Below are 24,709 nucleotides of genomic sequence, written 5' to 3'. Positions count from 1 at the left end.
TTAGAGAGATAAGGAGAAAGAAAGAGAATAATGTGTGGGAAATTAACAAAGAAGAAAAAAGTGGAACGGAAGAGGGAAGAAGAGGTTGACTAGGTGTTTCATAACAGAAATATGTTTCTCTCATTACCAATAAAACTGATCCCCTACAGCTAAGCCGAAAAGTTCTCACAAAAAACAAATCATCAGTGAAGACAAAGTGATCCCCCACAAAGAGTTAAAGATCCAGCACACAACATCCAAAATATCTGCAAGTAACCTGTAGAGTAAGCTGCAAAATGGATAATTTCGAACACAAAGATCCTAGAAAATGACAATCTCCAACAAAGAAATTGAAACCCCAAACAAGCACAACAAATCAAGACAACAAAGTTTAGATGAAAAGAACCAATAAATCCAAAAAGTCACCTTTGGAGTAAGAAACGAGATTCCAACAGTTCCCAAACATGAGGAATAAAATGAAAATTCAAATAGAAGGGAGAGTTTCTTACCGAAGTCATGATGGGATTTTCGCTTCAAACAATACAATTCGAGAATATGGAGTTCTCCGAACCTTTTAATTTGCGGAAAAGGCGAAGGAAACACACAGAGTGCCGAATCTAAGGAGTGAGAGGTGGTGAATTAAAACATTAATACAAAACACTTAAAAAGTAAAACACAACAGAATGATATGAGCTAAAAACTTAAAAATCAACAGTAGTGGAGAGGCTGAGAGATATTACCTTTGATAAATAAGTAGGAAGGATCAAAGATAAATAATGAAATATATAAGATAAAAAAAATCAATGTTAGGTGGCCGGAAAAAAAAAAAACCCAAAAGATTAAGAATAAAACAACTTACCCCTTTTTGTCATTTATGTCGGTGCGGAAGAAGTTTAGAGAAAGAAATTGAAGACAAAGAAGATCAAAGAGGAAAAAATAGAAGAGGAAAAAAATTGGAGACTGAGAGACTGAGAGTAAGGAATCAGAGAGGGAGGAATGAGGAATAAGAAGACAAAATCTCCCTATTTTTTCTAAATCACCGCCTGATGAACGCCATTTCTCTACTCCCCATGATTCCCGAGGGAATGAAAGATGAAGAGACGAACTCGAAGAGTCGACCTCCCGCTCCCTCTCCCGCCTCCTAAATCCCCGAGTCTTGGACCCTCGTTAAGTTAATGAGTCGGCTCGTGAGCTTTCGAACCGAACCATGGTTCGGTCGAGCTCGACTCATTAACTTAAACGAGCCTCATCTGAATCTCAGTTCATGATCCAGATAAATCGAATCAAATTGAGCTAGAACCGATCCGAGCTCGAGCCGCTAGTGAACGGCTCGGTTCGATGCCTCCCTAGTTCTTCAGCTCATTTCTTTTTCTTTAGACATATTTGCTTGGATTATTGCGACTATTACTTATTCTCAACTATTCTTATATATAATCTCATAGATGTCTACATAGACTATTGCATTAGATTGATGTTCCTTTCAAGAGTTGCATAAGACCTACTTTTAAGGATTGATGTAGCCTCTTGAGTATTAAAATGCAAGAGGGTTTGTTATGCCTTTTGTCTCCTCTATAGATGTTATTTGGATGCTTTTTTTTTTTTTATTATGGAGGGCATCTTAAGTGCTTGTTATTTATAATTAAGATGCTTGGGGTTTAATGAGCTGCAATTTAGAAGCATACAAAGTTCTCTTAAAAATATTAGGAAATAAATTCCACTTTTAAGTTTTTTGAGATGTCAATTACAAATGGATCTTGGGTGTTGAATGAAACCAAGAGAAGGCTTGGAAGATTGAAGATAAGTGCTCTTAGTATTCATTGTGGAGAGGCCAAATGTGCTTTATAATTAATTTTTTAAAAACATTTAAGAAAACTAAGAGGTCCGTGTCCAACAAAGTTCACGATGGCAGATGAAGATTACAAATCATTTGTACTTTTTCCCTCTAGTTCAAGTTGTTATTAAACTAATATAGTGCATTTGGGATGCTTCATTTTTCTTTCTTCCTTTCATAAGGGGCTTGTTGTAAGTTTTTGTTCTTTCCACTTTTAAGTATTTTGAGATGTTGACTATAGGTAGATCTTCTTGTTGAATGAAACCAAGAAAATGCTTGAAAGCTTTAAGATGTGTGCTCTTTGTACTTGTTGTGGAGAGGACAAATATGCTTTATCATTGAGTGTTTAAAATGTTTAAGAAAACTAATAGTTTTGTATCTAACAAAGGTCATGGTGGCACAAGAATATTACAAATTATTTGTACATTTTTCCTCCAAGTTGTGATTAAACTAATATTATGCATTTGGGATGCTTCATTTTTCCTTTCTTCCTTTCTTAAGGGCTTGTTGTAAGTTTTTATCCCTTCCACTTGTGTGTTTTTTGAGATTTCACTTACAAATGGATCTTGGGTGTTGGATGACACCAAGAGAAGGCTTGGAAGATTGAAGATAAGTGCTCTTAGTATTCGTTTTGGAGAGGCCAAATGTGCGTTATCTTTGAATTTTTAAAAAGTTTAAGAAAACTAAGAGTTCTATGTCTAAAAAAGTTCATGGTGATAGAAGAAGATTACAAATTATTTGTACATTTTCCCTCTTGTTCAAGTTGTGATTAAACTAATATTATGCATTTGGGATACTTCATTTTTCTTCCTTCCTTTCTTAAGTTTTTGTTCCATATGTAGTTATGTTGGTGGTTGTTCTTCTAGTTTATAATGTTAGTTTTTAATTGAAATGAGTTTTCATTCTCCTTCATTTGTAAGGTCTCATAAGGATAAACCTAAAGCAAGGAATGCGTGAATAGGTTTATTAGATTTTATAACCAATTTATATCTTAATTGCACAAGTAGTAATTAAAATATAATATGATTATTAACCACACTACTAAGGTTTTTTATATAAATTGGTTCACAATTAATATTCCAGATTGCTAATAAACTCCCAAGGAGCCCTTATCCTGGAATTGTTAGCTAAAAGACATCTACTATATAGAGCCTCAAGACACTCAATTTACAATACCAACCCAAACACCTTGGGACTTATGGTCGGTAGCTCCTAGGTACTGCAAATTGGACCGAAATAAGGGATTTAACAACATTCAATTGAAGTTGGCGGTTTTGCAAGGGGACTTGGTCTCAATATATCAATACACCTCTTGTAAGGAAGATATTAAAATAAAGTATTAGTTGATTACTCTACTCCTATGGTTAATCTACCAGCAATAGAAGTATTGAAAATCAATGCTCTTGAATGCTTTATAGAGGTTGGCTATATGGAAAAAATTTTAAAAATCAGGTACAATAATATTAATGTAAAGATCAATAATGAGTTCACCTTTCACAAATTAAAGAAAAATTATTAAATACAGATTTAAAACTCAGTGCACATAAATACTTATCTCTCAATGGTAAATGTCATTAAAAACACCATTTTTTAACTTTTGATGGCACTAGTACTTTGAGAAATCACTTGGGAGCAAACTTTAAAATTCGTGTAGATAGGTGTTGTTCGGGACTTTGGGTCGAGTTTTACATTTATAGAATGTTTCTTAATATTCAAAAAAACTAGTTGTTGGAGTGGATAGGGTTGATTTAATGTCTTTTTTTAAAAAAATAGGTGAAAAGTACTTCAAAAAATCACAAAAAATGATCAATAAATCATATTTTTGTTATTGAATGTGTTGGTAGATCACTTACTAAACTTGAAACTTATAACCTATAGAATTTACCTCTAACATTCTAAAAAGTTGAAATTCTATATCATGGGTTGATTGGATTGCATGAGGTTCGAATTCATTGGTCCCAATGGTCATTTTAAGGTCAAATCATTCTTTAACCACTCGAATACTTATTGTAAGTTGGTGTTGACTGTGTTTCCTTTTTCGTTAGCTATAAGGGGTCGGCTCCAAATTTTAAGCCAAAACTTACTATAAGTTGGTGTTGACTCTTTTCCTTTTTCACCATTTGTAAGGGATCAACACCACTTGAGTATGCTCAACTCCATTTTTCACACTATTGGGATCGACTACAAATTTTAAACAAAAAACAGTTATTTTAAGGTAGTGTTGACTCCTTTAGTTACTTCAGCTCAGTGCTTAGACTCCATTTATTAAGGGGTCACCTCCACTTTTGAAAATGAGTTTTATACTACAATTTTCAGTACAAAATCCACTTTGTACACTATAATTAATTAAATTAATTTATTATCATCAAAATGTTGGTTATTAGACATAAGAATTTAAGGAATAAGTGCAACTACAAGTCAATTTCAAGTGCATAGGACTTTGTGCCTTCGAATAATTTTATGAATTTGAATTTGAATATTTTTAAATTTTTTATTTAATAGTTTTAATTTTAAATATTTTTAATTAAATATTTATAATATTTATAAATTAAATATTTTTTTATTAAATTAGTTTATTTTTTGTAATTTTTATTTCGAATTTATTTTATAATTTATATTTTATGTGATTTATTTAAAACTTTAAATGATTATTTTATTAATTTAAATTATTCATAATAATTTTGTAGCTTAAATTAAGTTTTATAATTTATTGGATTCCATAATGGGTCCTTATTGGACAGTCAATTTGCCATCCCTATTTTTCTTCTTTTTTCTTTCGATCCTCCTCATTTTTCTCCTCTTTCCTCTTCTTCAGATAATACTTCTTGAGTTTTTAATGTGCCACATTGGCGGTCTAGGCTGATGTGGCTCGTCGATCGTCCCTCTTCTTCAGATGATACTTATCGAGTTTTTAATGTGCCACATTGTCGGTCTAGGCTGATGTGGCTCATCGTTCGTCCAACGTGGCAAATCAATATTGGCTATTTTGACTAATTTAAAAAATGGATATTTTACTAAATATTTGTTTGAATATGGTGTTTTTCCCAAAATTCCCTTCTCACTTTGATCCATGAGAAGAGCCAGAAATCGTAATAATTCCATCGTTTTAATTCGTGTCATGGAAAGCTCCTTTTAATTACAGAGAGTAGTTTACTTACCAATGCCTTCCGGTTGAGTTTCGCAAACCGCAATGCTCTTGAATGCTTTATAGAGGTTGGCTATATGGAAAGATTGTTAAAAAATCAATGCTCTTAATGATGTGGAAGGGATCTTAATGTTCATCTTCCACAAATTAAAGAAAAAGTATTAAATACAGATTTAAAACTCAGTGCACATAAATACTTATCTCTCAATGGTAAACGTGACTAAAAACACCCTTTTTTTAACTTTTGCTGGCACTAGTACTTTGAGAAATCACTTGGGAGCAAACTTTAAAATTCGTGTGGAAAGGTGTTGTTCGGGACTTTGGGTCGAGTTTTAAATTAAATCATACTTCGCAAACAGCAAATGCCGCGCATGTCTTATCTCCTCCACTCAATTCTTCCCTTAATCCAGTTCGGCTTCGGAAAATCTGCCTGCTTTTAAGTTTTAATATGATTGCTTCATTCCTCCTGTTCCAATTCCCAGTTGGAGCAAATTACTGAGAAACCATGGCCTGGTAGGTGTCTAATTTCTCCGCTAGGTTAGTTATATTTGGTTGAAGACTCAACTAATCTATCTTCTTCTTCACCCCGCGAAAGCCTCCGAAAATGTAGTTTAATTCATAAATCTACTGTAACTGACAGGTTCGTGCTCTTTTAACTGTTTCCGTGACGACTTCTGGATTCTGATTTCAAACATTTAAATACTGATGAAAGCTTCAAGAAACAAATACGGTAGATTACGCTGGTTGACATTCTGGAAGTTAACAAGCAAAGGCTCCGTAAAACATTTCAGACTTGCACTCCTTAATTCAAGGACGAGTTCGTAAGAGAATGTCAATTTTCCTGGTGCTGTTTCCATCCTCTCCATCGTCAATGGATCACGGAGGTCTCTCCATCGGCTGCAAACAAAGTCATAAAAACGAGGCGTGAATTCGTATTTCATGGACATAGCCTTGCCAACTCGCTCCAAACATGGGCTTCTGCTCCCCTTGCCAACTAGCTCCAAACATGAGCTACTGCTTCCATGGCTGCTAGCCATTATCTGGCAAGTTTTCTTCTGTAGTTGCTCAAATTGATCATGTTTCCTTCTTTCATCAGAGTTCGAGATCTCGCTCTTCTATCTTTAAAATTTCAACCCTCAAAATCAGAGATTGGATAACTTAGATACCAAGTGATTCATTTGATATCTAAATTGCAAATTAACATCTATGTAACTCCCACAGAAACATCTTTTCTTTCTCTACGAAGTTTTCGGAACTGTAGATCGAGAAAAGGAATCCATGATCGAACCAGCAGTTTTTTCCTGCAAATTAAACCATGCTCCAGTGATCGATGGCGTGCGATCTTACGGTATTTACGGACGGTGATGTCTTTTTACGTTATGAGTTCGCATCACCGGCGTCATCGTCGGAGAGTGGGCAGCCATGAGCCGGGATTTGCGGCTGCATCGGTGTAGATACCGATACGTCCTTTGGAATTCCAGTAAATGAAGCAGCGACCTTAGAAATTCTTGGTTGAAATGGGTGGCGAAATGGGAAAACGGTTCCTTTCAACTCAATCTCCGGGGTCGATTAAGTAAGACTTGCAGAGACGCTTCCGCCGTCTGGGCTACTTATGTTTGAAGTATGTGACGATAACAGCGGGAAAAAAAGATAAAGAAACCAAGTTTATTTCCATTTCTCACGTGAACCGTCACCGTCTCTCCAGTCCTAAAGTAACTACAACTTTGAAATTTCAGACTAACGGCGGCTGCATGTTTCACAATGCATGAGAAAACAACATTGGCTCGATCTCGGCGCTTATTGATGAGATTTTTTCTCGCCTTAATCCGAACTCTAGCACTATAAATACTCGTTAAACGGTCATAACCTCTTCACCGCTCGCTTATTCGCCCATTACTCCCACTCTCCCTACTGCAACTATTTGTTTGCTGAAATGGCTAACTCATCCCACTCCCCGTTGTCACTTCTCTTCGTTTTCTTCTTCTTCTTCGCTTCGGCGAAGGCTGTTTACAACGTGGTCGATTATGGAGCGAGTCCCGGCGGAGGGTCGGACTCTTCCAAGGCATTCCTCCAAGCATGGAATGCCGCCTGCGCTTCGCAGGGGACCGCGGCCATTTACGTCCCAAAAGGGAGGTTCTTGTTGAGCCAGACCCACTTCGAGGGCCCATGTAAGAACGACCGGATTGATATCCGGATCGACGGGACTCTAATGGCGCCCAATTATCGGTCCCTGTCTTCAAATGACCGCTGGCTTACTTTCAATAGCGTGAGGGGAGTCTCAATCTATGGTGGGATCCTCGATGGGCAGGGCAAGGCTTTGTGGGACTGCAAGCACGGCGGTGGCTCTTGCCCCGGCGGCACAGCAGTGAGTCGCCACACTTAATACCAAACACTAAACATCTTATCTTGGAAGAAAATCAAGAAGTGATTACTTAAAAGAGTTTTGCCTTTTCATTTTGTTTGATTCTTCTACATTTTGCAGTCATTGACGTTCAGCAAAGCGGAAAATATATTAATAAGCGGCTTGACGTCGGTAAACAGCGAGCTGGGTCACATTGCGTTGGAAGGTTGCAGAAACTGTAAAGTGGAGAAAGTGCAGATTGTGGCCGACGGCAACAGCCCGAACACCGACGGAATACACGTCCAACACTCGGAAGGAGTCTCCGTCTTGAGTAGTGGAATCAAGACCGGAGACGATTGCATTTCGATTGGCCCTGGCACCATGAATCTCTTCGTCCAAGACGTCACTTGTGGACCCGGCCATGGCATCAGGTAGGCCGACAGGATCCATGTCTAAGTTTTCGATCTCCTTTCAGTACTGTAAACTTGACGACTAAAACTTTCTCCATTAAACGCTTTAATTTTGCTTTGGCAGCATTGGGAGCCTAGGAAAGGACCAGAACGAGGACGGCGTGCAAAACGTCACAGTAAGGAGAGTGGTATTTACAGGGACAGAAAACGGATTGAGAATCAAGTCGTGGGGAAGACCCAGTAACGGGTTCGTGAAGGGAGTTATTTTCCAGGATGCGATCATGAACAATGTCGACAACCCCATCATTATTGACCAGAATTACTGCCCCGGAAACCATGGTTGCCCTGGTCAGGTAAGAATATAGAATCGCCTCAGAAGGTCCAATTAGCCCATAACAAACGTTTCGCATTACGGATTGTGAATCGGGTTGCGTAAATGATGATGGCAGCATGAATCTCCTCCAATTTCGATCGACTTTTTAAGAGTCAAGCGGTCAAATGTCAAAAAGTGTCAAACCCAGTTTTGCATCGTCTTCATTAGAGAGATCAATTTGATGTCAACCTAAAAATCGAAAACACTAAAAGAGATCCTCTGGTCAATTTCAGTTGCTTGAATCAGTTCTGATCTCTGCCTTTTTCTACTGTTCTACAGTCTTCTGGTGTGAAAATCAGCGGAGTCAGCTACAATGACATCCGTGGGACGTCAGGGACAGAGGTGGCGCTGAAACTGGACTGCAGCGGGAGCAACCCATGCACAGGGATCGGGCTGGAAAACATAAAGCTCACTTATCAGAACCGGCCGGCGGAATCCTCCTGCACAAACGTGCATGGAACCATTCGTGGCCTCGTCGTTCCAAGATGTTCCGAGACTTAAAACATAGAAGATTATGTACTTGAATAGATAGATATTGCAGAGGCCTGATTTTGCCATGTACTGCAGGGCCCTGAATCTTCCACCCCGACGTGTGGTGTCAAGCTATATAGATATTGAATAAGAAAGAAAACTGTTTCTTTCTCTGGATTAATTTCTTCTCTTCACAAAAATCTCTTACTCAATGCACGAACCTAATTAGTGTGGATTCTACTACTGCATGGTATCAAATATATGATCAGATTTCACACAACTAGTCCGGCAGACAACCATGAAGAACCTAATTAGCTGATCAGATTTCAGGATAAGCACCTTCACTTGTGTCTTGTCAGAGTGGATGTCTTGTCAGAGTAGATGATCGAGAAAGAAGATGTTGCTAGTTTACTTGGATATATGGATCATCTTCGACAAATAGAGAAGAGGTTAGGAAGGGGTTAGTTATGTCTGACAAAGGTGCACACTAGTAACCTCACTCACAGTGTTGGAAGTTATTTAAAGTGTCACCCTCTGCCCATTATGCACGGTCCAAAATCCAAAGATAACAACTAAACGGAATATAATATGTATCATCTGAGATGAATACTGTCTCACTCAGCCCAGCAGCTGTTGCACTTGTTGTGGATTAAAAAAGAAAACTAAACCACTGAATGAATTCAAACTTGTGCAAGTGCAAGTAAGCTACCGTATATGGTTCCTATAAGTGGACAATTTGGAGCATCACGTATGAACACCTGCTGTGATACTATATAAAGATGAACCTAAGACTCATCCTAAAATGACTAGTCAAGTAAGAACCTTATTTTCAAACTAATATACCCAAGATCTTATTCTCACTAATCTATACGGGACTATCTTCTAATAGTTTCTTCACACTTTTTCTTCTTTTGTCATATCCCAACTGTGTTAGAGTTGCATGCACCAAGTTTTTGTGGGAATTGAGGCTAGTCATGCTAGATTTTACTTAGATACTATTCATGAAGACATTGTTAGAATTAGATGCGCTAATTTCAAACTAACGAGAGCAATAATAATAAACGCGGAAGAACGAAAAAGCAAACACGAGAACAAACAAGATTTATACAGGTTCGCCTCAAGGTGAGACTACATCCTATCTTCTGCCGCTGTAGTAATCCACTATGAAGATGAAATAGTTCACAAGAGAAATCACACACAGTTACATGTGATTTTTCTCTAACCTCTCTCAGCCGCAACTAATGATACTTCTCAAATTGATGATAAAACCCTAATAGTGATGGCTCAAATATAAAGAAAAAACTAGGGCAACCGCGATACAAATTAAAATTCCCAAACTGCCCTTAATGAAATAGCATAGAACATTGATTAGGCGCCACAACTTAACAATCTCCCACTTGGAGACTAATTCGTCATCAATATCTCCTCTACAATGGCAACAACTTCTTAATTCTCAGAGCGAAGTCCAACTAAATTTCACACAACTTCAGTTTCTCAATCGTAATAGTCTTTGTCAACATATCAGCTGAATTCTGACTTCCTTTAATCTTCTCAAGTTCTATGACTACATCCTCAAAAGCCGATCTGACAAAGTGAATGCACCTGTATGTGCTTTGTTCTGGCATGATCAATAAGATTCTTTTCTAAAAGAATAACACTCTGACAGTCACAATACCACACATTCTTTCCATGCTTGAGACCTAATTCTTCCTAGAAAGACTACATCCATACCATCTCTTTGCTGGCTTGGTCACAATGGCATGTTCCGTCTCAGTAGTGGAAACAGAAACTATCTTCTACAACTTTGAGATCTAACTAATTGTTGTATCACCCAATGTGTATACATATCCAGTGGAACTCTTCCTGCCATCCATGTCTCCAGCCATGTCTGCATCTACATAACCCTTTAATCCCAAATCTGACTTTCTGAAACATAAGGTTGAGTTTGCAGTGCCTCTCAAATGCCTGAGAATCCACTTCACTGTTTCCCAATATTGTTTACGTGGATTACTCATATATCTGCCCACAACTCCCACTACATGAGCTATGTCTGGTCTAGTGCACACCATGGCATACATGAGACTGCCAATACCAGAAGCATAAGGCACATTGGCCATGCAGGCTCACTCCAGCTCTATAGAAGGTGACTACTCCTTAGAGAGCCTAAAGTGACTAGCCAAAAGAGTACTCACTGGTTTTGCATCATTCATGTTAAATCTACTCAACACCTTCACATATTCTTCTTGTGACAGTTTCAAGACATCAATGTCCCTAGTAATCCTTATCCCAGGAATTTGTTTTGCAGCCCCTAAATCCTTCATTGCAAACTTCTTGGACAAAATCCCTTTTCTATTTATCTATTTCTTGTTTGTAAGTTGTAGAATGATGTAGGACTCATCAAGCTTCTTCACATAACAATAATGATTCGCCTGACACCTCAATAAACCATTACTACTCAAAAAGGTGTCAAACTTTTTATACCATTATCTTGGAGCCTGTTTAAGACCATACCAACTCTTTTAAAGTTTACACACTATTTTCTCTTTTCCTTGTGTTTTGAAACCCTATGGCTATATCATGTAAATTTCTTCCTCCAAATCACCATGAAGAAAGGCTATCTTTACATCCAATTGTTCTAAATGCAAGTCTTCATTTGCCACTAGTCCAAGCATTGTTTTAATAGTAGTCAATTTCACTACTTGAGAGAAAATATCAGTGTAGTCAATGCCTTCGTTTTGTTTAAAGAATTTTACCACCAGTCTTTCCTTGTACTGCTTGCTACCATCATGTTTGTCTTTTTTGGTACACACATTTATTCTCCAAGGTCTTCTTCTCTTTTGGTAACTCGATTAACTACCGTGTCTAATTGGACAATAGTGAGTCCATCTCGTCTCTCATGGCCAACTCCTACTTGGTTAATTCATCAACTTGCATGACTTCCTCATAACTCTTTGGTTCAACTTTATCATTCAAAAAAATATAATTCAGCTAGAGGAGTACCTCTGTGGTGGACTACTAGTTCTAGCAGATCTTCTATGTTCAATCATAGGAATGTTCTGATTTATTTCAGGGGGTATCTTTTCCTGGTCTTCCTGAGCAATATTCTCCATCTCAATAACTGGAAGATCTCTCAACTTAATCACTCCAGACTTCTTGGCTTCATCATTTGTGCTCTCAGACTTTGTTCTCAACCTGTCTTTATATAGGACACCTTCATTGAAGATCACGCCCTTACTCCTACTAACCTTACGACTTTGGTCATCCTAGATGCAATAACCAAACTCGGTACCACCATAGCCAATAAAAAAATATATCATAGATTTAGCATCAAGTTTACTTCTACAATAGAATCAATGTGAATATAAGAAACACAACAAAAAACTTTCAAGGAAGAAAGGTTTACCTCTTTGCCGTTCTAGACCTCTTTTGGTATTTTGCAATCCAATGGTGTTGAGGGACCTCTGCTAATCAAATAGGTAGAGGTGCTAATAGCCTCAAACCAGAACATCTTTGACAATCCTACAAGTAATCTCATGCTCCTAGCACGCTCATTCAAAGTTCTGCTCATCCTCTCAACCACACCATTATGTTGAGGTTTTCCAGGAATGGTCTTCTTTATCCTGGTTCCATTATCAGCACAGTACCAAATGAAATCATCATCTATGTATTCTCCCCTATTATCTGACTGGAAGCACTTCACCTTCAAATATGTCTCATTCTCAACCATTGTTCTCCATCTTTTGAATGTATCAAAGACATCAGATTTTCTTTTCAGAAAATAAACTCATACTTTTCTGCTTACATCATCAATAAATATCACATAGTAGTTAGAACCAGTAAGGAAAGGAGAAACGGGTTCGTGCAGGGAGTTATTTTCCAGGATGCGATCATGAACAATGTCGACAACCCCATCATTATTGACAAGAATTACTGCCCCAAAAATCATGGCTGCCCTGATCAGGTAAGAATATCGAATCGCCTCAGAAGGTCCAATTAGCCCATAACAAACATTTTGCATTAGGGATTCTGAATCGGGTTGCGTAAATGATGATGACAGCATAAATGTCCTCCAATTTCGGTCGACTTTTTTAGAGTCAAGCGGTCAAATGTCAAAAAGTGTCAAACCCAGTTTTACATTGTCTTCATTGGAGGGATCAATTTGATGTCAACCTAAAAATCGAAAACACTAAAAGAGATCCTCTGGTTAATTTCAGTTGCTTGAATCTTCTGATCTCTGCCTTTTTCTATGGTTCTACAGTCTTCTGGTGTCAAAATTAGCAGAGTCAACTACAATGACATCCGTGGGACGTCAGGGACAGAAGTGGCGCTGAAACTGGACTGCTGCGGGAGCAAACCATGCACAAAGATTGGGATGGAAAACGTTAAGCTCACTTATCAGAACCGGCCGGTGGAGTCCTCCTGCAGAAACGTGTATGGAACCACTCGTGACCTCGTTGTTCCAAGATGTTCTGAGACATAAAACATAGAAAATTTTGTACTTAAATAGATAGAAATTGAAGAGGCCTGATTTTTCCATGTATTGAAAGGCCCTGAATCTTCCACCCTGACGTGTGGTGTCAAGCTATATAGATATTGAATAAGAAAGAAAGAAAATTGTTTCTTTCTCTTGATTAATTTATTCTCTTCACAAAAATCTCTTACTCCACGCATGAACCTAATTAGTGTGGATTCTAATACTACATGGTATCAAATATATGATCAGATTTCACACCATTAGTCCGATAGACAACCATGAAGAACCTAATTAGCTGATCAGATTTCAGGATAAGCACCTTCACTTGTGTCTTGTCAGAGTGGATGTATTGTCAGAGTAGATGATCGAGAAAGAAGATGTTGCTAGTTTACTTGGATATATGGATCATCTTTGACAAATAGAGAAGAGGTTAGGAAGGGGTTAGTTATGTCTGACAAAGGTGCATACTAGTAACCGCACTCACAGTGTTGAAGTCATTTAAAGTGTCACCCTCTGCCCATTATGCATGGTCCAAACTCCAAATATAACAACTAAAAGGAATATAATATTCATCATCTAAGATGAATACTGTCTCACTCAGCCCAGCAGCTGTTGCACTTGTTGTTGATTAAAAAATAAAACTAAACCACTGAATGAATTCAAACTTGTGCAAGTGCAACCACCATATATAGACTCTAGGGCATCAAGTGCAACCACCATGTAGAGAAAATAGTAAACATCAGCAGCCGCAGTCATAGTTTTACTCAAGTTATGTGAGGGAGCATCTTAGTGAAGGATTGTAAAAGCAGGAAAAAGTAAAAGAACAAAATTAGAACATCTAAATTATTAGACGTTTATGTTGTTTTTGTGAAGTTGGGTTCAAAGTTCATTCCAAAATGACTCGTCAAGTTAGAAAGTCATTCTTCCAACTAATAAATTAAAATCTTATACTCACTAATCCATATGAAACTGTTTTTTAACACTCACCCTCATAAGTAAACCACCGTATATGGTTCCTAAAAGTGGACAATTTGGGTGGAGCCTCACGTATGCACTCCTGCTCTGATACTATATAAAGTTGGGCCTAAGACTCATCCTAAAAGGAATAGTGAAGTTAAGAACCTTATTTTCAAACTAATATACCCAAGATCTTGTTCTCACTAATCTATACGGGACTATCTTCTAATAGTTTCTTCACACTTTTTTTTCTTGTCATATCTCAACTGTATTAGAGTTGCATGCACCAAGTTTTTGTGAGAATTGAGGCTCAATGTTCCTCTAAGAACCCATATTTTAATGATAACAAACTAATATGTTTAACCATAATGTTTTTGTAGAAATCAAAGGCATAAAAGTTATTTTTGAAAGAGGAGTCGATTCCTTACTAGTAGAGTCCAACCCACTTGCTACAAACAATAGAAAATGGGGTCAAATTTCACTTATTGTGAGTTTCGAATTAAAAGGTGGAGTTGACCCCAATACAGAAGTTAAAAAAAGGAGTCGAACTCATTTAGAAGGAGTCAACCTCATCCAATAAGCAGAAAAGAAAAGAAGATTCGATATTCGACTTACAAAAAATTTTGGATTAGAAAATAGAGTCGACTCCTATACTGAAGTTAAAAGGAGTTGAGACCATAAGGGAGGAGTCGAGTCCGTTATAAAGAAAAAGAAACAAAGGGAAGTTGACCCTTGCCAATTATAGTCACCCTCTATACTTGAAATCTTAGTGGCTAATTTAGAGACTATATATATTCAAACTTTATTAGTGACCCACCAATATGATGAATAACAAAGATAGAATTTGTTGTTGACTCTTGTCAATTTTTGGAACTTATTTTGATTTAATTTTACAAAATACCAAAAAAAAACTTATTCACTCATAATGGCTAGTTTTCAAAACATTGAGAAATGTGTTATATACATCAAACTCAACCAAAACTTCAAGAGATGTTTGCTCACTCTAATTTCTTAACTCCCAAATGCTCCCAATTGTTTTCTCAAAGTGCAAGAGCCATTATTTGGTGCTCAAGAAGTACCTTTGCAAGGTTTCTCATTGAAGGCTAACTATTTGTGAACATTGTTTATAATATTATATTAGAGTACTTGGTGTTTGATGTTGGAAGTTTAGTTTCACATGGTTAGGGTTGGCATCGAACCGAGCTGAGCCCGAACTTACCTATATTCGAGCTGAGTTTGATTTAAATATTTCGAACTCAAGCTCGAGCCTAAAATTGTTATCGAACTCAAACCCAATAATTTTAACGGAGTTCGAGCAGAGCTCGAGCTTCAACATTCATTTAAAACATTTAAAAAAATACATGTCTCGAGTTCGAGCTCTAATATACATTTAAAATTTCAAAAAATACATGTCAAATAAATTGTATATAAAATTATGCATACATTTTACATAAAATTGGGCATACATTTTACATAAAATTGGACATAACCTCTACATAAAATCGGAGCCCAAACCTTCTTATGTTCGAGCCAAGCTTGATTTAAATATTTCGAACTCGAGCTCGAGCTGACCCTAGCCTTGGGCCTAATAATTTTAACCGATCTAGAGCCAAGTTCAAGCTTCAACCTACATTTAATGCTTTTCATAAAATATATATCAAATAAATTATATATAAAATTATGTATACATTTAAAAAAATGATAGGGGAGGTTCGGGATTGAATCTCGATAATGGATTAAAATGTACCAATATTAATTCATTTTACCCCAAATGTTGTCTACCTTATTTTGTAATTTCTGAATTAGGCCATAAATTTACTATGGCCTCCTTAATGCCTCTGGTTGAAAATTTATATTCTAGGAAAAACTAGAAATGTTTTTTCTAGGATATATATTTCCAAAAAAACCTTTAAATAAAATCCTATTACTATTAGTGACTTACTAGAAAAATACGAGAAATATTCTAAAGTTTTCTTATTAAAGTTAAATGGACCTCTTATTGTCTCTTCCAGGGAAATAAATAAAAATTAATAATCAATCAAATATATTACTATGCTTATCGGTAAATTTTTAATCAAATAAAATTTCAAACACAAAATTGCTGTGAAAATTGCCTCATACTAAAAGTATTACAGTATCAACTGTCAAATACTTATTCAAAATTTTTCTATACGGTTTCTAGCCCATCTTGGCAAGAAAATCTTACTTAAAAAATAATATGATTTTTTTAGTAAGAATTTCTAATTAGGAAAATGTTTCCAAAAAACATGAGGCACTAATAGTCCCTAGAACTGTATTTCTACTAAAAATGTCTTTTTGACATTTCTTGAAAAAACCACTAATAGGCCCAAGAAACATATTTCTACTGAAATGTCTTTTCAATTTCTTCAATAGCTATGAGGAAGGGACAGCCGGAACGTGCAAAATCATACGAGCGAAAGTCGAAAGTGCGAAATCGCCCATTGTCTTCGTGCAAGGGGAAAAATTATTTCCCCATAGTTGACGCCAAGGGAAGGGGTCTAGCGGGGCCGGAGAGGACGGAAGCAGCGTCGAAGGTAGACGAGGGGAGTGGAAGCGGTGGAAAAAAAAAGCAGTGAAGACGGAAGCAGCGTCGAAGGTAGACGAGGGGAGGAAGAAAAGGAAGGAAGAAATCGAACTGAGCAACGGTGAAGGCGGCCGGTGAGCAGCTGTCAACGGTGAAAGATGTCGCCCCAACAACAAATGGGAGGGGCTAGGCGATGACGAGGGGAGGAAGAATTTTTCCCCCCTCGCTCTCACTCCTGCTCCCGACTCCTGAGTCAGTTAACGGGCCGGCTCGTGAGCTTTTGAACTGAACCATGGTTCGGTTGAGCTCGGCTCGTTAATTCAAATGAGCCATATCTGGATCTCGAACTCGGTTTGAGATCCAGATAAATGGAATTGAACCGAGCCGAGCTCGAGCCGCTCACGAACTGGCTCGGTTCGATACCACCCCTACACATGGTCGTATCATTACAAGCCTTTTCTTTTAATACCAAGTGTAGTTCTTCTTTGAAAAACTTCTAATATTGCCAACAATAAAAAGTTCTCAATTGCATCTATTTTAAATCTTAGGTAGATCTACTGAAATAACTGGTAGATTATCATAGTTGCCTAATTAGAGGAATAAGTCCCAAAGTGTTTGGGCAAGTGTTGTGATTAAGTCTCTTGAAACTCTTTGTTGTAGATGTTGTTTAACTAATCATAGTGAATTTTTAATTTTGGAGCAAGGGCTGCCCCTACGAGTGGAGTAGCAGTATCAAAAATTAATTGCAAGCCATAAATAAATTCTTGGTGCAGTTAGTAGTTGTTTGCTTAACTTTGTATTTGGACACCTTGAATGAAATTAAGTTTAAGTTGGTCATGTTAAACTCAAGTCAATCAATTTAGATTGTCAACTGACTCGGTTAATGTTAATATTATATTTTTAAAAATTAAACTAAATCTAGAAAAATATAGATCAGGGTTTCTCTCTCCCAATGTGCTAACACGTGTGAGGGAGGAGAAGTGAGAAGTGGCTGTTTTTCCCCACCCAATGCCCAAAGTGATGAGACTTGTTTGACCAAGATTGCATGCCATCCCTACTTCCATGGTTGTATTCCAGTTCTAGGAAGGTGCCCCTTTTGACTAGGCCAAGTCTACTGGTTCACCACTTCAACTAGTAAACCTGAACTAGTCAGCTAGGTATTGCTCTATATCCCACTCGCACCATGTTATTGCTAGACGATCTATCAGAGCTAGGTCGTTCCGGTCCACCTGGGTTAGGTTCCGTCCACCCCTGGTCCACCTGGGTTAGGTACTTGGTTTTTCACACTTAACAGACCTGTCTTTTGGGTTGTATTGGTTAGGCATTTGACACGATCAACAACCTATGGAAGGAAAGTGTCTGAAACACTTCCATCTCTGGCCATTGACAACCAAAATCACAACAAGAGTTTGAATCAAACCAAACTCTTGCCAAATACAGCTTTGATAGCAAATCAAAGCAAAAATCTCTCTTACCAACCCATCAATCCTAAAGAAGGCATCACCTAAATTCAAGAAACAATAAATATGTCAAGGCTAATAGATAAATATGTACCTTATCCTCAAGCAGATAATTAATCAACCAGAATTGAATTCAAATTCCAGATTTCCCTATCAATCATCTCTTCTTAATATGGTATGTAGAGCTGATGGAACTCCACCTTTTCTTTTTGCATACATCTCCTCTGCATTCTCCTCACTTTTGCTAAAACTTTCTCCTACACTGATGTGATCTCTTCAGCAACTCTTATCTATCTTGCATACCATGGCTCTTGTTCCCTCCTCTTCTTCCTCCACTTCGGTCTCAGTCACCTCAATAACAGCTCTTTTCTTTGCTAAGATTTTGTACACTACCTATGTCCTATGGAGGGATCAATGGGAATCAGTCTTGCACTCTCAAAATCTCCATACGCACATGGATGGTTCTAACAAACCACCTCTCCACTTGTTATCCTTTGAACTCTCAATTCCTAAATCCTAATTTTTCACATATGTGAGAGAAGTGATGCTCTTCTCATTAGTTGGCTGAAAGTTACCATGCAACAAGATGCTCTTCGACATGCAGTTGGCCTCAAAATAAAGCAAGATGTCTGGAACAAGTGCACCTTCGCCTATGCTCACCCCTGGTGCATGAGCTTCATCTACAACAACAACTTCAATTTCTAAGACAAGGTGAGGACAGTCCTCTTTGTGATTTCCTCACAAAGTTTAAGGATATATGTGACTCCTTATCAGCCATACCAGTGCCTTTGGCTTTCTAGGCGTGCATTGGTTTAAGTCTAAAGTATTATTCATTTGTTACTGCAGTTTTCGTGAAACCGCCTGACGAGTTTATTGACATGTTAGCTAATCAAGAACTCCGTCATAACATGCGGCCCTCACGTCTCTCTAACTTGAACACAAAGACGACACTTGGCATCCAGATATTGGCACTACTCTTACAAGACTCACACTCCAATGACCTCTCTCTCTCTCTCTCTCTCCATATGATGGTTCTCATAAGGTTATGGTGGGTAATGGTAGTTTATTGCCTATACAATCTGGTGGACTTGTACATTTATTTACCACTAATTACTCCTTCACTCTTCCTCGAACTCTTTATGTTCCTACTATAATGATTTCAGTTCATAAGTTTACTAAAGATAATAATTGCTCCAATGATTTTTTTTTCTGATTACTTTGATGTTAAGTCTTTGTAGAATGACACTTTAATGGCTCAAGGGACTATATAAAGAGGGCTGTATGCTTTTCAGAACAAGGAGCATGCTTTATTTGCCTCTACATTTTCTCTTGCTAAATTTGGTACAATCAATTAAGACATCTCTCTAAGAGATCTCTTTCTAGTTTAGTCAATAAGAAGTTGTTACTAAAATTATCTTGTAAGAGGTAGAGCCATAAAATGGCTAAAAGTCATAAATACCTTTTATTTCTTGTACTAGTCATGCTAGATTTTTCTTAGATACTATTCATAAGGACATTGTTAGGAATTAGACGCCCTAATTTCAAACTAACAAGAGCAATAATAATAAATGTGGAAGAAAGAAAAAACAAGTACAAGAACAAACATGATTTATACAGGTTCACCTCAAGGTGAGACTACATCCTGTCTTTCGCTACTGTACTAATCCACTATGAAGCTGAAATAGTTTATAAGAAAAATCGCATACACTTACATGTTGTTTTTCTTTAGCGTCTCTCAACCGCAACTAATGATGTTCCTTGGATTGATGGTAAAACCCTAATAGTAACGGCTCAAGTATAAAGGGAAAACTAGGGCAATCATTATACAAGAGTAAAATTCCCAAACTGCCCTTAATAAAATAGCATGGGGGCATTGATTAGACTCCACAACTTCACAATCTCCCACTTGGAGACTAAACCATCATCAATATCTCCTCTACAACGGCAACAACTTCTCAATTCTTAGAGTGAAGTCCTACTAAAGTTTCACACAACTTCAGTTTCTCACTCGTAACAGTCTTTGTCAAAATATCAGTCGGCTTCTGACTTCCTTGAATCTTCTCAAGTGCTAAGACTCCATCCTCCAGAGCCGATCTGATGAAGTGATAATGCACTTGTATGTGCTTTGTTTTGGCATGATCAACAATATTCTTTGCTAAATGAATAACACTCTGACATTCACAATACAACACATTCTTTCCATGTTTGAGACTTAATTCTTTCCAGAAAGACTACATCCATACCATCTCTTTGCTTGCTTTGGTCAAGACGACATGTTCTACCTCATTATTGGAAAGTGCAACTATCCTTTGCAACTTAGAGATCCAACTAATTGTTATACCACCCAATGTGTATACATATCCAATGGAACTCTTCCTGCCATCAATGTCTCCAGCCATGTTAGCATCTACATAACCCTGTAATCCAAAATCTGACTTTCTAAAACATAAGGTTGAGTTTGCAGTACCTCTCAAATACCTAAGAATCCACTTCACTACTTCCCAATATTGTTTACCCGGATTACTCATATATCTGTGCACAACTCCCATTGCAAGAGCTATGTCTGGTCTTGTGCACACCATGGCATACATGAGACTGCCAGTAGCAAAAGCTTAAGGCACATTGGCCATGTAGGCTCGCTCTTACTCAGTAGAAGGTGATTGCTCGTTAGATAAGCTAAAGTGACTTTCCAAGGAGTATTCATTGGTTTTGCATAATGCATATTGAATCTACTCAACACCTTCTTCACGTATTCTACTTGTGACAGTTTCAAGACATCAATGTCCCTAGTAATCTTCACCCTAACGATTTGTTTTGCAACACCCAAATCCTTCATTGCAAACTTCTTGGACAAATCCCTTTTCAATTTATCTATTTTATGTTTGCAAGTTGTGGAATAATGTAGAACTCATTAAACTTCTTAACATAACAACAATGATTCGCCTGACACCTCAAGAAACCATTACTATTCATAAAGGTTTCAAACTTTTTATATTATTGTCTTGGAGCCTGTTTAAGACCATGCAAGCTCTTTCGAAGTTTGCACACTATTTTCTCCTTTCCTTGTGCTTTGATACCCTGTGGCTGCATCATGTAAATTTCTTCGTCCAAATCACCAAGAAAAAAGGCTATCTTTACATCCAACTGCTCTAAATGTAAGTCTTCATTTGCCACTAGTCCAAACAATGTTCTAATAGTAGTCAACTTCACTACTTGAGAGAAAATCTCAGTTTAGTCAATGCCTTTTTTTTTGTTGAAAGCATTTTACCGCCAGTCTTTCCTTGTACCACTTGCTACCATCATGTTTGTCTTTTATTCGGTACACCCATTTATTCTGCAAGGCATTTTTCTCTTTTGATAACTTGGTCAACAGCCATGTCTGATTGCACAACAGTGAGTGCATCTCATCCCTCATGGGCAACTCCCACTTGGTTGATTCATCAACTTGCACGACTTCCACCTAGTCAACAAAATATAATTCACCGTAGAGGAGTACCTCTGTGGTGGTCTACTAGTTCTAGCAGATCTTCTGAATTCAATCACACGAATGTTTTGATTTATTTCTAGGGGATATGTTTTCTTGGTCTTCCTGATCAATATTCTCCATCTGAATAATTGGAAGATCTCTCAACTGAATCACTTCAAACTTCTTGACTTCATCACTTGACCTCTCAGACTATGTTCTCAACCTGTCTTTATACAGGACACATTCATTGAAGATCACATCCTTACTCCTGCTAACCTTACGACTTTGGTCAATCCAGAAGTAATAACCAAACTCGATACCACCACAGCCAATAAAAAAATATGTCTTAGATTTAGCATCAAGTTTACTTCTAACTGCAAAATCAATGTGAATATAAGAAACACAACAAAAAAATTTCAAGAAAGAAAGGTTTACCTCTTGGCCACTCTAGACCTCTTCCGGTATTTTGCAATCCAATGGTGTTGAGGGACCTTTATTAATCAAATAGGCAACTATGCTAATAGCCTCAAACCAGAACATATTTGGCAATCTTGCACGTAATCTCATGCTCCTAGCACGCTTGTTCAAAGTTCTGTTCATGCTCTCAGCCACACCATTATGTTGAGGTTTTCCAGGAATGGTCTTCTTTATCTTGATTCCATTATCAACACAGTACCACTTGAAATCATCATCTATGTATTCTTCCCTATTATCTGACTGCAAGCACTTCACCTTCAAATATGTCTCATTCTCAACCATTGCTCTCCATCTTTTGAATGTATCAAAGACATCAGATTTCCTTTTAAGGAAATAAACCTATACCTGTTTACATCATCAATAAATGTCACATAGTAGTTAGAACCACCAAGGGAGTAACAGTTGAAGGTCCCCACACTTCAGTGTGAACCAACTCCAATTTTGCTGTCTTTTGCTCCTTTCCTGCCTTAGAAAAGCAAACCGTTTTCTGGTTGTAAAAAATACAGTCTTCACACAAAATTTTGTTTACAATTTTGAACCCTAGTAGCTTCCTTTTGGACTGAAGCACTTTCATCCCTTCTCAGTCATGTGATTGATCCTATAATCCCACAAATCAGAATCAGTAACAGCATCAAAAACTGCAACCATGTCTCTGCAACTAGAAGTGATATAAAGAGTTCTAGTTTTAACTCCTCGTGCAACAACCATGGCTTCCTTAGTGACTTTTCAGGCAGCACCATTAAATGTCACATTATGACCTTCATCATCAAGAAGCCCTACTGAGATTATATTACAAATAAGTTTTAGTATATGTCTCACCTTGTGAATTTTCCACATTGGCCCATTTGACATCCTCAAACTGACATTACCAATACCAAAAATATCCAAAGATTCTCCATCAGCAAGATACACCTTCTCCTGATCTCCAACAATATAGTTCTCCATGATCTTGTCGCGTACGGTGGTGTGAAAAGAAACTATTGAATCTAACACTCAAGATTCAATAGGGCTATCAACTAACAAGAGTAAAGTATCTTTTACCTCTTCAGTCATCGAATTTGTAGCATTGCTTTTCTTTTCATCTTTCTTCAGTGCTCTGTAGTTTTTATTTATGTAACCAGACTTGCCACAATTCTAGCATTCTATGTTCATTCCGAATTTGGACTTGCTTCTACCATTTCTTGACTTTCCTCTTCCATTGCCCATGTTAGAATTCTTCTCGAACTTCATGCCCCTAGTATTGACACTTAGGGTAGAATTAAAAGTTGATAATTCTTAGGAGTCCTTTCTACGAACTTTCTTCGCAAGAATGGTATCCCGAACTTTCTATGAACTTCCCTTTGCCTACGCAATTGCTGACCGCAACCCTCATAGGCTCCCAACAATTTGGCAGAGACGCCAAAAGGATTAAAGAACGAATCTCATCATCAAATTTAATTTGATTGGAGGTCAACTAATTATATTGACAATCGTGCTAAACTCATTCGAATGTGATGCCACTGATGTATTTTTTGTCATATTTAAATTGAAGAGTTTTTTCATGAGATGTACCTTATTATTTATGGAAGGCTTCTCATACTTGTCAGACGTAATCTTCATCATCCACTGTGGTTTTCTGCTACACCGTGTTGCGAGCAACTTTCTTTGATAGTGTTAATCGTACTACTCCCAACACCTGTCTATCGAGGAGATTCCACTCATCATCTTTCATACCTTCTGGTTTCATATCCAGAAGTAGTGCGTGCAACTTTTTTTACTGTACAGATAATATTCGATTTGCATCCTCTAGAACGCAAAATCCATACCATCAAACTTGTTGATTCCAAGTGTCGATCCTTCTCTGCCAGCCATTGCTCTCAATCACGAACCAAAGCTTTGATACCACTTGTTAGGAATTAGACGCCCTAATTCCAAAGTAACAAAAACAATAATAATTAATGTAAAAAAAAAAAGCAAGCACAAGAACAAACAATATTTATAAAGGTTCACCTCAAGGTGAGACTATGTCTTGTCTTCCGCCATTGCAATAATCCACTATGAAGATGAAATAGTTTACAAAAGAAATCGTACAAACTTACATGTGATTTTTCTCTATCCTCTCTCGGCTGCAGCTAATGATACTTCTTGGATTGATGATAAAACCCTAATAGTGACGACCCAAATATAAAGAGGAAACTAAGGCAACTACAATACAAGAGTAAAATTCCTAAACTACCCTTAATGAAATAGTGTAGGGGGTTGATTAGGCTTCACAACTTAACAGGCATGTGGAGCCCTACCCTTACAATTTCTTTAGAAGGTTTCCACTGTTATTTTTATCTTTACTGATGAATTTTCATGAGACGCATGGCTTTATACTTTGAAATTAAACTTTGATGTATTATCTGCATTTTCTAATATTTAAGTCCATGGTAGAACTCCAATTTGGTCGCAATTTTCTTAATCAATCACATTCTTACTGAAGTATTGCAAGGTGACTCACCTTACTTTGTTCTTTTTCAAATCAATATCTCTTACACTCAATTAAAATTTTTTGGATGCTTATGTTTATCGTTTGTATGCGTTTATGCCCAAAATAAGTTACATCCCTGATCATTACCTTGAGTTTTCAATGGCTATAGTTATGAACATAAAGGCTATTGGTGCTTTCATCCTCATAGTGGGTGTATGTATATTTCTTGACTTGCCATGTTTGATGAAATACAACTGTTCTTACCACTCCTTTCAAGTTTTCATTTTCTTCCCTCGGGTCAACTTACTGATTTATTTATGAAAAATTC

The 24,709-nt window shown here is 37.3% G+C and overlaps 2 protein-coding genes across 2 annotated transcripts; both read left to right on the top strand.

Moving 5' to 3' along the window:
* The first annotated feature begins 6,888 nt into the window (after positions 1-6,888).
* Positions 6,889-8,580, top strand: LOC137946037 (polygalacturonase-like). The gene is made up of 4 exons (XM_068792202.1): positions 6,889-7,320; positions 7,438-7,727; positions 7,831-8,059; positions 8,359-8,580. Exons 1-4 carry the CDS (start codon positions 6,889-6,891, stop codon positions 8,578-8,580), a joined length of 1,173 nt encoding a protein of 390 aa, XP_068648303.1.
* Positions 8,581-12,155: 3,575 nt separating this feature from the next.
* On the top strand, positions 12,156-13,030 carry LOC137946030 (polygalacturonase-like). The gene is made up of 3 exons (XM_068792192.1): positions 12,156-12,278; positions 12,326-12,511; positions 12,809-13,030. Exons 1-3 carry the CDS (start codon positions 12,156-12,158, stop codon positions 13,028-13,030), a joined length of 531 nt encoding a protein of 176 aa, XP_068648293.1.
* The last annotated feature ends 11,679 nt before the right edge of the window (positions 13,031-24,709 follow it).

Source organism: Aristolochia californica, unplaced genomic scaffold, assembly GCF_029961685.1.
Source record: "Aristolochia californica isolate CCGP_79_NKW_82.1479 unplaced genomic scaffold, dmAriCali1.0.hap1 SCAF_1, whole genome shotgun sequence".
Lineage (NCBI taxonomy): Eukaryota > Viridiplantae > Streptophyta > Magnoliopsida > Piperales > Aristolochiaceae > Aristolochia > Aristolochia californica.
The sequence above is the reverse complement of the archived record's forward strand: the minus strand, read 5'-3'. Positions and strand labels throughout refer to the sequence as shown.